General features: G+C 43.7%; 1 protein-coding gene across 9 annotated transcripts in view; it reads left to right on the forward strand.

Moving 5' to 3' along the window:
• Positions 1 to 378: 378 nt before the first annotated feature.
• pax2a (paired box 2a) overlaps positions 379 to 12408 on the forward strand; it is a 28408-nt gene continuing 16378 nt past the window's right edge. Inside the window, exons 1-7 of one of the 9 annotated variants that reach the window (XM_084021102.1) lie at positions 381 to 1070; positions 2233 to 2410; positions 3021 to 3041; positions 3518 to 3715; positions 7117 to 7202; positions 7353 to 7472; positions 8385 to 8429. In XM_084021102.1, the coding sequence (XP_083877228.1) occupies positions 1028 to 1070; positions 2233 to 2410; positions 3021 to 3041; positions 3518 to 3715; positions 7117 to 7202; positions 7353 to 7472; positions 8385 to 8429 (691 nt within the window). In that variant the 5' untranslated portion in view covers positions 381 to 1027. Of the gene's footprint in view, positions 1071 to 2232; positions 2411 to 3020; positions 3042 to 3517; positions 3716 to 7116; positions 7203 to 7352; positions 7473 to 8384; positions 8430 to 12408 lie in introns of all 9 variants that reach the window. The other 8 variants (XM_084021103.1, XM_084021106.1, XM_084021107.1 and 5 more) reach the window with 8 other exon arrangements.

Raw genomic sequence — 12408 nt, forward strand, 5'->3', positions numbered from 1 at the left:
GTCCAGCAAAGCCTTCCCGTGTGCCCATCATGTGTTTGTGTTGTGTGTCCTCCATGTGAAAACATTTGAGAAGCGTCGCTTTTAAACAACACACAGCAGCCTGACAGCGCGTTGCCTCTCCTTCTACCCCCTGCCTTTAATTTCCTTGATTCTTCACCCCCTAAAGTCTCATCATTTCCCATTTCGTCTCCCTCCCCTTCCCGGCTGTCGGATGCAGGGACCTCCTCATTTGAGCTGCAGGTTTTTTTTTACGTGGGCGAATCACAAAGTGTTGGAATCTATTGCCTTTGTCTGACAAGTCATCCATCTCTATGCGAGGGGATCTGTGGGATGGAGGGGTGTGGAGGGTGAGGGAGGAGGTGGTGGGGGGTGGGGGGTGATCTGTGGGACTGCAGCTTTTAGAAACAGACACACAAGGAGAGGGGTTTCATTCTCAGCCCAAAGCTTCGCTCAGGCACAGCCCATTCCGGAGGAGAGGGGGACACACTGCTCTGTACTTCGCCGTGTCCATGTTGTTGTCATCTCCGCCCCTATCTGATTAAACCACAGAGCCCGCCTTGCCCCGCGCTCCACGCCGCCGCCAGACGAGGACGAGAGGAGGATTTTTTTGTTTTGTTCCGGCCGCAGATTCCCCGAGCGGACCAGTGGAGACTCAGCTATACTCTTTATACGTTTTTACTCCCCTCATGATGTCCTTTACGCGCAAACAGTGACCCGGTGTGAGTCAATGTTGCCGCGACCGGTGCGCTCTGCACACGCGTGGGTCATGCTCCGCACCTGACAGCCAACCCTTTTTTTTTTCCTGCGAGACTTTCGAGATCACACTTGAACGGGAGGGAAAAACTTAGCATCGCTTGCCAAGAAGTTGTCCACCGCTGCGGACTCTCCGCACACGGACCGCTCTACGCCACAGTAGAAATCCTCGTTGTTGTTGTGGTTGTTTTTTTTTTTCTCACCTGCTTTAAAGCTGCACCATCGAGGCGAAACGGCGACCTCAGTCGATTACCTTTCTTTCCTTTGCTATCCAATGGATATTCACTGCAAAGCAGACCCCTTCTCGGCGATGCACCGTGAGTATACAGTTAGTTTACAGACAGCAGCATTTGTGTGTTGCCACTTTAATTCCTGCACAAATTGTGAGAATTTTTCAATGAAAAACATGCAGTTCATAATGCTTTACGGTTCTTTAATAGCCTAGGCCTATGCATTTTATTTATTTGGCTCAATATAAGTTCGTTATTTGTCAATGTGTTGTTGCTGAATATAAACACAGCCATCAAATTTTTCCTTAAAAACATATCACAATAAGAGCCATTTAAAAATATACCTTTACGTTAAGTTAAGCAACAATAAAAATGATAATAAAGCGCAGAGAAAAGTGGAACATGTCTGTCTCATTTTAGGAGCACATGGGTCACCGGAGAGATTGGTTTCTATTTTTGTATTTGAAGTGTAAAGCTTTATTGAGTTTAAACAAGACGTGAGCTGCTTTGAGTCACTTGAAAGTGACATAACAGAGAATATCTCATTTAAATACAAAGATTTTATTACCTGTGAAATAACAGTTGGGCTTCTGTCGGAGAGGCAAATGGCACTTTGTGTGTAAATGGATGCAAACGTGTCACTTTATTTATCACTACATTTCGCTGGTTGCGAATAAAAGTGACGCGGTGGCTGTGTTCGTTTTTCTGCGTGTTTTCCTCTCCATGCGACAGGGGTAAAGAAGACCCGGACCGCGCGTAAATTATTTATTCCTCCTCATTCGCACCATCCGCGTTTGTAATATGAGTTATCAAAGCTCATTTTAATTATTTACAATAATTGTGCGAGGAAAATTAAACAGGTTGAAACGTAATATCTGCGACATGTGTTAGGCTGCGGTGGAGGAGGTGCTCTTGGAAAATATTGTCCAGGGAGAGAAGGGTTTTTGTTTTTATTTTTGTGCTCTCAAGAGAGTGTATTTAGATATTTTAATTTAATTATTTTAAGCTCCTTAAATTGTGTTTGTTCCTTATATGAAAGTAACATCTCATTATTTTTATTATTATTATTATTATTATTATTATTATTATTATTATTATATTCACACATAAACAGACCAAAATTAAAAAATATTCAAATATACGTTAATATAAAGTTCTGCTTTTTTTCGACTAAAAATAAAACTCCAGAGCAGAAAAGAAGCGTGCCTTCTGCAGGTATGTAATGTTATGCTCCCCTGTGCTGCTGTTGTGTCCCACGCAGGGCACGGCGGTGTGAACCAGCTCGGCGGGGTGTTTGTGAACGGCAGACCCCTCCCGGACGTGGTGAGACAGCGGATCGTGGAGCTGGCCCACCAGGGCGTCCGGCCCTGCGACATCTCCAGACAGCTACGGGTCAGTCACGGCTGTGTCAGCAAAATCCTCGGCAGGTAAAAGGGGGGATCCACGACCGACAGAGCCCTATGTGTGTCAAACATCAATCTTCTAGAGCTCGTATATATGCGCACCCAGCTCGATTTCAGCCGCAGCCATCGGTTATATAGGCAGGTCATTTTTTTTCCTTTATCTTTTTTTTTTTTTTTTTTTTGCTTGAACACAGCAATTCTACGTCCGAGATTTTTTTTTTATTATTATTGTCCATCACCTGCAGTCTTGCAATAGAAAAGCATCATAATCACAAAATATATTTTCGGAGTGTTCACAGCTAAGCATTGAGGTAAAAAAATATATACATATATATATGAGAGGAATGTGAGGCTGTATTAATATTAAAGCAGACTGTAGGTGATAAACTAGCACGAGGTCACTTGAAAAGGTCTGCATACACGATTTGGAATTTTGCTGATTAAGAAAAACATCTATCGCAACTATAAAGTCACATTTGAGTATAAACCTTTCGAGAAAAAAAACACTTTGCGTTCCTATATTTTCCACCAGTGTAAAAGCTACTTAAAAATGGATAAATTAGGTCTATATCATTTTTTTTTATTTCAGAGCACAAATGCTGTGAGATAATATTTTGAAATATATTTTTTTCAGCTATCAGAAGGCATTTCAGAGGTATTTCATTTCACACACACTGAATGTTTGTCACCAACATTTACCAATAGGTCATGGTGGCATGTCGTGCATGCTACTGTAAGCTCATGGAGACTGAAAATGAGGTCCAATCTGTTTCACTTTTACAGCTAAACTGTCCTTTGTTCTGTCCGTCTCACTGCTTATATTGTGTGATTTTAATTACACTGCTTTTTCGTTAAAAATCCGCTCTGTTCACCTTACAGCTGACACTCAATTAGGCCCATATAACAGCACACTTACACGCTGAATAATAGATTAAAGCCGCCATCATATTTGTAGTGTTATATATTTTTTATTTTTTTATTTATTTATTGCCCTATCTGCAGAAGGTCGGCGGAGATTTATTTATTTTTTTCCACACAAATGATATTTAAGCCACTTTTCCCATCAATCAGACTGGACTGTTGAATTAAGGAGGGATCCATTCAGGAACACTCACTCTGTCCCCAATGCAGGTACTATGAAACCGGCAGTATTAAACCCGGAGTCATCGGTGGCTCCAAACCAAAGGTTGCGACTCCGAAAGTGGTGGATAAAATTGCTGACTATAAGCGCCAGAATCCAACGATGTTCGCTTGGGAGATAAGGGACCGACTACTGGCCGAGGGCGTCTGCGACAATGACACCGTCCCCAGCGTCTCATCCATCAACAGGTAGGTGGAAATAACCGTTTCTTCTTTTTTTTTTCATTGTTAAAAGCGCGCCGAATTGTTCACAAACGCGCGTAAATTGTCCCTGAAATAGAAACTGTTCGAGTGAGCAAAGGTGCAAAAGGAAATATCAAATGAGCATCGAGGAAAATTCCATGCGTAAATTGGATATGTCGGCTCCGAAAGATAGCTGTAGACCGAACGTCGTTCCCCCAGTCGAGCCCATCCGGGTGGTCTCACCAGTGCAATTCAATCTGTGGCGCGGCCCTCCACTACACAGCCAGCACGGGAGCCGAGGCAGGGGGCCACGAAGAATCACATCTGTCTCGATAAAAACCGATCGATACCACGTAACCGGATCCAGAGGCGCAGGGAAATACCCGACAAAGTCGTTCAATACGCGGACCACACTGCGACAGAGGCGGCAGCGGCGACCGATTGTTTCCCAACACCGAGGTGAATGTGGAGCGACAACACATGACACGTTCAGGCTCAAAGTGCGATGATAATAATAATAATAATAATAATAATAATAATAATAATAATAATAATAATAATAATAATAGTAATAGTAATAATAATAATAATGGAATGGAATTAAAATAAGTAGAATGAGTTGAGAAAAAAATGATAGACCTTAGAGAAATCCCCTTCCTACAGGAGTGTTGATCTCTGGGTAAATGGATTATAAAGGAGTTTCTGTTCCACCGAGGCAGCTAAAGCAGCAGACACCCTACACCCTCACCTTTCCACATGAAGCGGGACATCAGTGGACAAAGTGTCTTTAGACAGAGGACGCGGGCGAAAAAGCCTCGGTGCATGTGTGCAAAGTGAAAAAAGTCCCATAGTGCCTGCAAGTGATGAACTTTGGTTAGGAGGCACTGTTCCAGAGAGCTGGTCATCGGCATTACGTTTTAATGAGCTGAAGAGAGTCTCATAACACATCCAGCTAAACGCAGGAGATGGATGAATCCTTACCACAAAAGAGAAAGAAATATCATCGGTCTTTTGGCGCCGTTGTGTTTTTCACCTGTTGTTCCTAAAACCAATGTATTTAAGGGTGTGTAGCAGCTCGGTTTTATGTGTTGCTATGAGAAAACATGTCTGACCATCTGCCTGCTTTGAGCTGTGTGCAGCAGAACTATTAGCAGAAATGTTTTCCTCTGAAACAAAGTTGGCCTGCGCATTAATAATTAACATCCGGGCTTGAGTCAGTTAACAAAACTGCTATTTCTTTTAAATTCTTTAAAGCACGGCCTCACAAATCACAACATTATTAAATTAGCATTCAAGGAAGGTTAATCGATTGTTATTTTACATCGAATGTGCACCAGTATTTTTGGAATGTTTATCAAATCTAACCTCAGCTCAAGCTATAGTTAAGTATCATTTCCAGGCGATTCTAAATGTCCAAGGTTGTTTTTTGCTTCTCCCGGTGGGTCTTAAGGGAGGACTAAAGATGTGGGGAAGAAAGAAAGTGGAAGAGAAGTACACGAGGCAGACAGGGGGGAGAGGCAGACACGGTGGACCTCTGGTGGTCTCTGTGGTTAAAGGGCTGACCTCTGCTCTGTTGACTAAAGAGGACGTCCTGGCTTTAAGCACATTTTCCCTGCATGAATTATTAAAGATTACACAGAGGCTGGGTTGCACTTTGTTTTGTTGCCGCAGAGAGGAGTTTCCACCCGCTGCAACATGCCCAGCGGACAGAGGTATACCCATAAGGTCCTAAGCGGCTTTCAATCTTATTGATCCACGTTTTAATCTTTCTTTGGGGATTTTTTTTCTTCTTTTTTTTACAACAGCCAAGTCGTTAATTCACCCATCCAAATTGCTTATTCAATACCAACAACATAGACTTGAAACAAAGTCCTTGAATTTATGAGGCTCCCTGGAGTCATGAGGTCAGATAACTGTTGTGGTGAGATGTTAGAAATTCAAATAAAATATTGATGTGTATTTTCTGGAGGAGGCTGCTAGCCTTTGTTGCCCTGCCTGAAGGGGAGAGTATGGAGGACACGCGAGATAGTGAGGGGAATGAAAAGAGTCTGATGTACATTTTTTGCCCCCGAGGAAGTTAACCCCGTCGCTGCCTGATGCAGCATTGATGGCTCCTTGCTGGATGCTGCATGCACGTGTGAAACGTCAGTCACCTCGTCTGCAGTCTGTAAAGTCGATGTTTTGTCACACCTCTCCAGTGAGAGTGCTTCCATGTGGGAATTTCTGCCGGTACACAACGCTGCCTGTTATTCAATGATCTCGCCTTCGTCTGTCAATCAAAAGATTACCATAGTCATGGTGTAATGTAATGCGATCATGTCCCATAAGAGCTAAAGCTGAGCTCGTGTAAATCCCACTGTACCATCGCAGCGATCCTCACTTTTACAAGCGGAACATTATCTCCTCGCCTTCCTGAAAGTTTTACCGTTTATTATCGTTACGATTTCTTTTATTTTCACTCATCTATTACAATGTGCCACGGATTAAAAAACACGTCGGATGTGGTCTCAGCTTGAGCCAATAAGACACCATTACTTTCCTGTCGCGTGTAATTTATAGATCGCCATTTGCATTTGCTGTTCCTCCGCACCATCCGTCGTCAACTTCTCTATCCCGGACTCCCCAATCAATAGGCTGTGATCCCTGCTTGCTATATAGCGAGCAACGGAAAAGACCAAAACACTAGAATAGACACCGGAGAGGTGACAGAGAGGAGGAATTAGACAGAGGAGAGTGAAGATAGAAAGAAGGAAAGACAGAGATGAGGGGTTTGAAAGACAGGCATTGTAAAGTACAGTAAAAACGGAGAGCACATTGGACAGAGGAGCCGAAATGAGAAAAGGGGATGGGGGTTGGGGGGGGAGAGAGGAGTGAAAGATCAGGTTTGAAAGATGGAGAGTAAAGAGAGCGCAGGGAGAAGAGAGAGGGAGTGGGGAGCAGGAGAGGGAGATTATTAGAGTTGGCCAGGTAGAGCCAGTGAAGCTGATCATTGAGGTGAATTGATGTGATTTCATGCTTTGTTTGCAAGATCATTCAGACCAAAGTGCAATGAAGACTTTCCCGCCACATCACATCTTACTGGTATGGGGACTTTATCATATTTCTAACCTCAGAATCCAGCTAGATTGAATCCACAATCTCAGGGGGCAGCCCCCCATTCAGCCTCACACAGGAGCAGAGAGATTGCCCCTAAAGCCCCGAGATTGGCTATTTGTGACAGGGAAGGGGGCCCGAATATGAGGATACGAGCGCCCCCAAACGATGGAGCACTTGTACATGCACGGGGGAGTAAGTGGAAGTGATGTGCCGTGTTTAAGTGTCCCGGGGCGGCCAGGGGGGGCTGGTGTGAAATCTCCATGCTCCGCGAGCAGTATTGATTGATCCGTGCCTGTTGTTCACTTTACCAGGATTATCCGCACCAAAGTCCAGCAGCAATTCCACCCGTCCCCAGACGGATCCGTTACGCCGCTGTCCACGCCTGGCCACACCATAGGTAAGCGGGAATGAGGCAACACGCAGGTGCAAGCACAGTCAAATTAGCCATCAGGGCTCCTGGAAGGAAGGACTCACTTAAAAGTGAACCCAAATGAGACACACACACGTACTGAAAACACACACACACTAACTCTGCTTTCCCCATCAGTGCCCAGCACAGCCTCGCCCCCTGTGAGCAGCGCCTCCAACGATCCCGTAGGATCCTACTCCATCAACGGCATTCTGGGTATCCCCCGCTCCAACGGCGAGAAGAGGAAACGAGACGAAGGTAAGGGAGACACATAAGATCCCTTTGTTTTCCATCCTTTTTTAATTCTCTCCATCACTCGTCTCCTACTTTTTTTTCTTTTTTTTTTTCCTGTGTGTGAAGAAGATGGCATTTATGACAGCGCTGCAGCCAAGTGTGTTTCTGTGTGCTGTCTCCAGTGACTTGTTATGTTGTATATCAGGCAGAGGGCGAGTGTTGAGAGAGTGTTGCGATTCAATCAGCTTTTTTGATGCCCGGCGTTTTACCATACGCCTACAGAGCTGCATCTCAATTTTATACCACGCACAGACGTACTGTAGATATCCCACATAGCTGTCATACAACTGTAATCCCCCTTGGCAAGGCATCAGGGCTCCTGCTCCTCTATAATGTAACGAAAGGCTGAAGGAGAAGCTCTGTTGCGAATCTCGGCCTTGATAAAAAAACAGCCATTTAATACACGATATAGACACTTACAATATATATATATTTTTAGAATTATACTTTATTCTGAACGGCATTAAAGCATTCAATAATAAAGCCTTTTTTGTCAGACTTTACTAGTCTATAGGACAAGAAAATAACAAACCTAGATATACTCAAAGATTAAGTAGAAGCCTATCCGGTCCAAGCCACAATTTCTCATTCCAAGGCAAGAGAGTGGACACACACTGCCTGAGGGCTAATAGATTATCGGTTTTGCAAACAATTGGCTTTTTTAATGCCTATGAATTAACATGTCCCCGGTGGAGGCCTGAACAGGTGTAGCAACAGACCGGAGGAGGCAGGGAGGGGGCTGTGTGTGTGTGCCTGTGTGTGTGTTTCTGTGTGATACTGTTTGAGTCGGCTGATGGGATGAAATGATTGAAAATGATCTCAAAGAGCACTCATCACAACAGGCCACTTCCTTCTTTTATGTTTCCGTCTCTTTAGTGCTCTGGAGTGGGAACCACTTGGATGGAAGGAAAATAGGACATTGTAAGTTGAAATTATTTCTCTTTTGCTTTGGTCAATCAGATCACTACACTTTCCTCTCAATTACTGTTTCTGCTCTTCTCTCTGTTATGAGATTATATGGGGACGAGGCAGGGAAGACTTTTGCAATAAATAACCTGCCCGAGAAATTAAAATGAATTGAGCTAAAGTGACTGTGGAAAATCCTGTTTTCCACGTATGGCATTAAGTTCAATATACAGCAGTGTAGCTTATTTTGAATTGTTTTCAGGCAAAGATAGCACAAGTTCAAGTTCATTAGGTTTATTGGAAATTAAAATTAATTTTAAAATAATTATAAAATTAGCATTTTATCTTAATTTGGACTGTTATTTCAAGAGACCCACTGTGCCAATTATTCCTGGTAATTTTAGTTGTCCCACATTTTAAAAATAATTTCAGCATTATTGTTGTTTTACAAAGCAAAACTAAACAGCAGGTGGACTTACCTGATGTAGCTAATACTATGTCACAGCAGAACGGGCTCTGCTAAAATGTTAAAATACATAAATAGGTCGATTGATAAGTAAATGAATACAAATATTACAAAACAAGGGGAGATCTCGTGCAGCAAAGAGTTTTCATGTTATCTAAATGATTCTGTTGGACTTTGTTGCATGTCTGTAAACCAATCAAACATTTTAAGCATGGAAGTGTTTCTGCATTCTACATTGTGATACTTTGACCATGATGAACACCTATAAGCATTGCACTGTTCTTTTGTTGTGATGAGGGTGGTGGCGTTTAATCCCGGTGTGGCTGAAGTCAGCGGTTGCCCTTTGAGGAAGAAAAAGGTCCCCATTACTGGAGGGCTGTAGAGATAATGTAGTGTGACACGCGTTATGTACACCGGGTCCCCGTAAGACGAGCTTCAGGGACATGGGTGCCATAAGAGCCATTAATCTGTCCTTGTCATGTGTTATTGCAAATTAAAAGGAGCATGTTACACTGGACGGCTTCGAGTGGAGATGGGAGGAGGTAAAAGAGGAGCAGCATGATAAGAGGAGGGGGGGGAAAAGTGGTTTTATGGGGGGAGGACGGAAGAATGAGGTCCTGGCGGCCTCGGTGAGAGTTGAGCAAGAATTCGTTTTAGGGTTTGTGCATGCATGCACATACAGTGTACACACCTGTGCACGGACGTGTGCCTGTTTGGAACTGTGACTTCAGATGCTCCTCGCACGGTGAACATAGTGACATTTAAAAGAATTTGCAATTCTGCAGAGGAAAGCTATTAATTCACAAATTAACATCTCCCCCCCCCCTACCCTCCCTCCCTCTATCTTGGATGTGCAAGCTATCGAAAAGACAAAAGAAATAGCCTTAAGGGGGGAAAAGAGAGAGTCTCAGCCCTATCTGTGGAGAGATTGGTTTGCATGTCTGCAAGCAGCGATACCAATTATGCCAGTGCTGGGAGAGTGCGTCTCAATGCGCCCCCCTCCCCCTCCTCCCACCAGCACCCACCCCCCCCCCCCAAATCTATCCATAGCCAGATTTATTTGTGTATCTCATTACAGGAAATGGAATGTTGTTCCTGCCAAATGCATTAATAGTGAAGTGGGGAAATTAGCCTGTTGTACAGCATGCTCTCACTCAGTCATTTAAACCTATGGTGGAAGTGGAAGCCAAGAGATTGGGTGACGACTGCTGTGCGACTATCAAATGTGTATCACAGTGCATCCAAGTACATGCACTCATGTAAAAAAAAAAAAAAAAGTTTGGGCCTTGCAGTCTTTTTCTCAAAGATGATTTTGAACTACGTGAAATATACCTGCTCTGATTTTGCTCAGTTTAAAATACATTTTTATTAGCGCTGCAGCTTTATGTAAATTCCATGTTTCCTAGTCAGCACAATGGCAGGTAGGAACCTGACCTTGCTGCTGTATTCTGTACGCAGGTTGATGTGACCTAACTGTGTTTTCCACGTCCTGGACGGAGCCCAGTGGAGCTGTGGGGAGGACAGGCAGTAGGGAGCCATAGTGATAAATTAGATGGAGAAAGCAAAGGTCATAACTTGTGATTGTAGCGTGGGTGTGGGATGAGTGCAGAAGGAGCTGATGAGTGTGTGTGTGTGAGCGGGGAAGAGAAAAAAATATGGCCGAGCAGGTTGTTCATTCATGACATAAAAGAGCGATCGCACACACGGCGGCCGGAGTCGTATCCACCTTGTTCAATAGCTTGAGGAAAAATGAATACGGTCGCTGTTTTGATTTGTTCAAATGTGATATTTGGCCCTTTTGGAGATCGTCCACTGTGTATCTCTTAACACATATGACCCATTTGTGGGGAGTTTGAATCAGTTAGTGTATGGATTTGAACCTGGGCCTCCACTGGTTGGCTAGTCAAGCCAGTCCATGACAATGAGTCAATAGAGGATCACTTTAGAAAATAAATGCATCCAGAGCGAGACAGAAATAAATGGAATCATGAGCACCGTGATGGCCCTGATGGGGTGAGTGTGAGAGAGAAAAGCCCAGGTTTGAGAGGGGCCACAGAGCGTAACATAGAGACAAGAAGCTGTTAGGGCCCCGACAGTAGAGGAGGACACAAAAGGGTCCACATTGCATTTCTCCCCCTCCTCCTTCTCGGCTTTATCTCTGTTGTTCTTCTTCAACATTTCATTTCTCCTCTTATCGCCCCCACCTTCTCCTTCCTGAGTCTTGCAGGTTAACCAACTGCACTCAGCGACATGGCTGCGTGAGACCCCACGTATAGATGTAAACAATATACAACGAGTCACAAAAAATATAAGGAGAGGGAATTCACTCAACGGAGAGGAATCATGTCAGAGAAAAGTCAATTACGGGCAGCGATGCCGAGAATTAATGGAGCGATGCATTACTCAGCTTGAGGAGGGAGAAAAGGCAAGAGGAGAGAGGGGGTACGTTAATTGCATTTCCACAAATACTCGCCACACAGGGTGGCAACGCTAAACGGCAGAGTGGTCCAAAGAGAGGGGAGAGATGTAGGAAGAGGAGGACAAAGAAAAACAGGAGGTGGGAATGGAGTCATACTAAAGATCTTTTTTGCAAATTATTATTTAAAGAGGTTTCGAATGCAAAGAAAATGGTTTAAATAATTTTTTTAAATTAAGATGATTTTTTTCTAGTTTGTGGTGGAGCATTTTGTTTTATCCGTTCTTAATTCTTATTTTAAGAATATATTCCTGTAGTCTCGCTACACTGGCAAATTTTGTTTAGATGAAAAAGGGGAGAAAAAATACAAACTGTTTCCAAATAGGTGTGTACTTTTATTTATTTATGATAAACTTTATGCCTGTATCTGAGAAATTAAGTGAATGTAAATAAAATAACTAAAGTGCTTTAAAATGCTATTGAGGCAGCCTCAGTGGCAGTGAGTACAAACATCAAATAGGCATCACTGTGCTGACAGTCAGTACACTGGTCGGTGGTGCTAAATCGAATTAATAAAGCTCTTAAACACGCCACAACATAACAGGATCTTAACAGCCATGGCAGTGTTGCTGCCTCTCTCCCTCTCTCTCCCCCACCCCACCCACCTCTCTCCTTTCCGCCTCAGAGGTTTCATAAATATAGCTAGCTTACAGGGAAGGAGCGTTCACCCTCTGGGTATACCAGTTTGTTTGTGCTCTCTTCCTCCCCCCCCCCCCAAGCATAACTGCATTTTTAAAAAACATCAACAAATGATCCACAATTTGCGATCGCATCATTTCACCTATCAGCGGAGAACTCGCAGCCTCTGATCTAGGAAACCCTGTGTCATTGATTTACGGAGAGAGTCGGGGCTTTGTGTAGGAATTCATTTGCCTTTCAAACAAGCCCCCACCTCGACTCTCCGCCGAGTTATCTTATCAGAGGGACAGGGGAGATGAAAGAAGGACATAAAGTGCCACCATGCCACGACAGGACGTTAACATCCCCCTTAGAGACAAAGCAAAACAGAACGGCTTTTGATACCATTGTGGTCCACCTCACAGTAGCGACTG

This window comes from Eutrigla gurnardus, assembly GCF_963514095.1.
Source record: "Eutrigla gurnardus genome assembly, chromosome: 11".
Classification (NCBI taxonomy): Eukaryota; Metazoa; Chordata; class Actinopteri; order Perciformes; family Triglidae; genus Eutrigla; species Eutrigla gurnardus.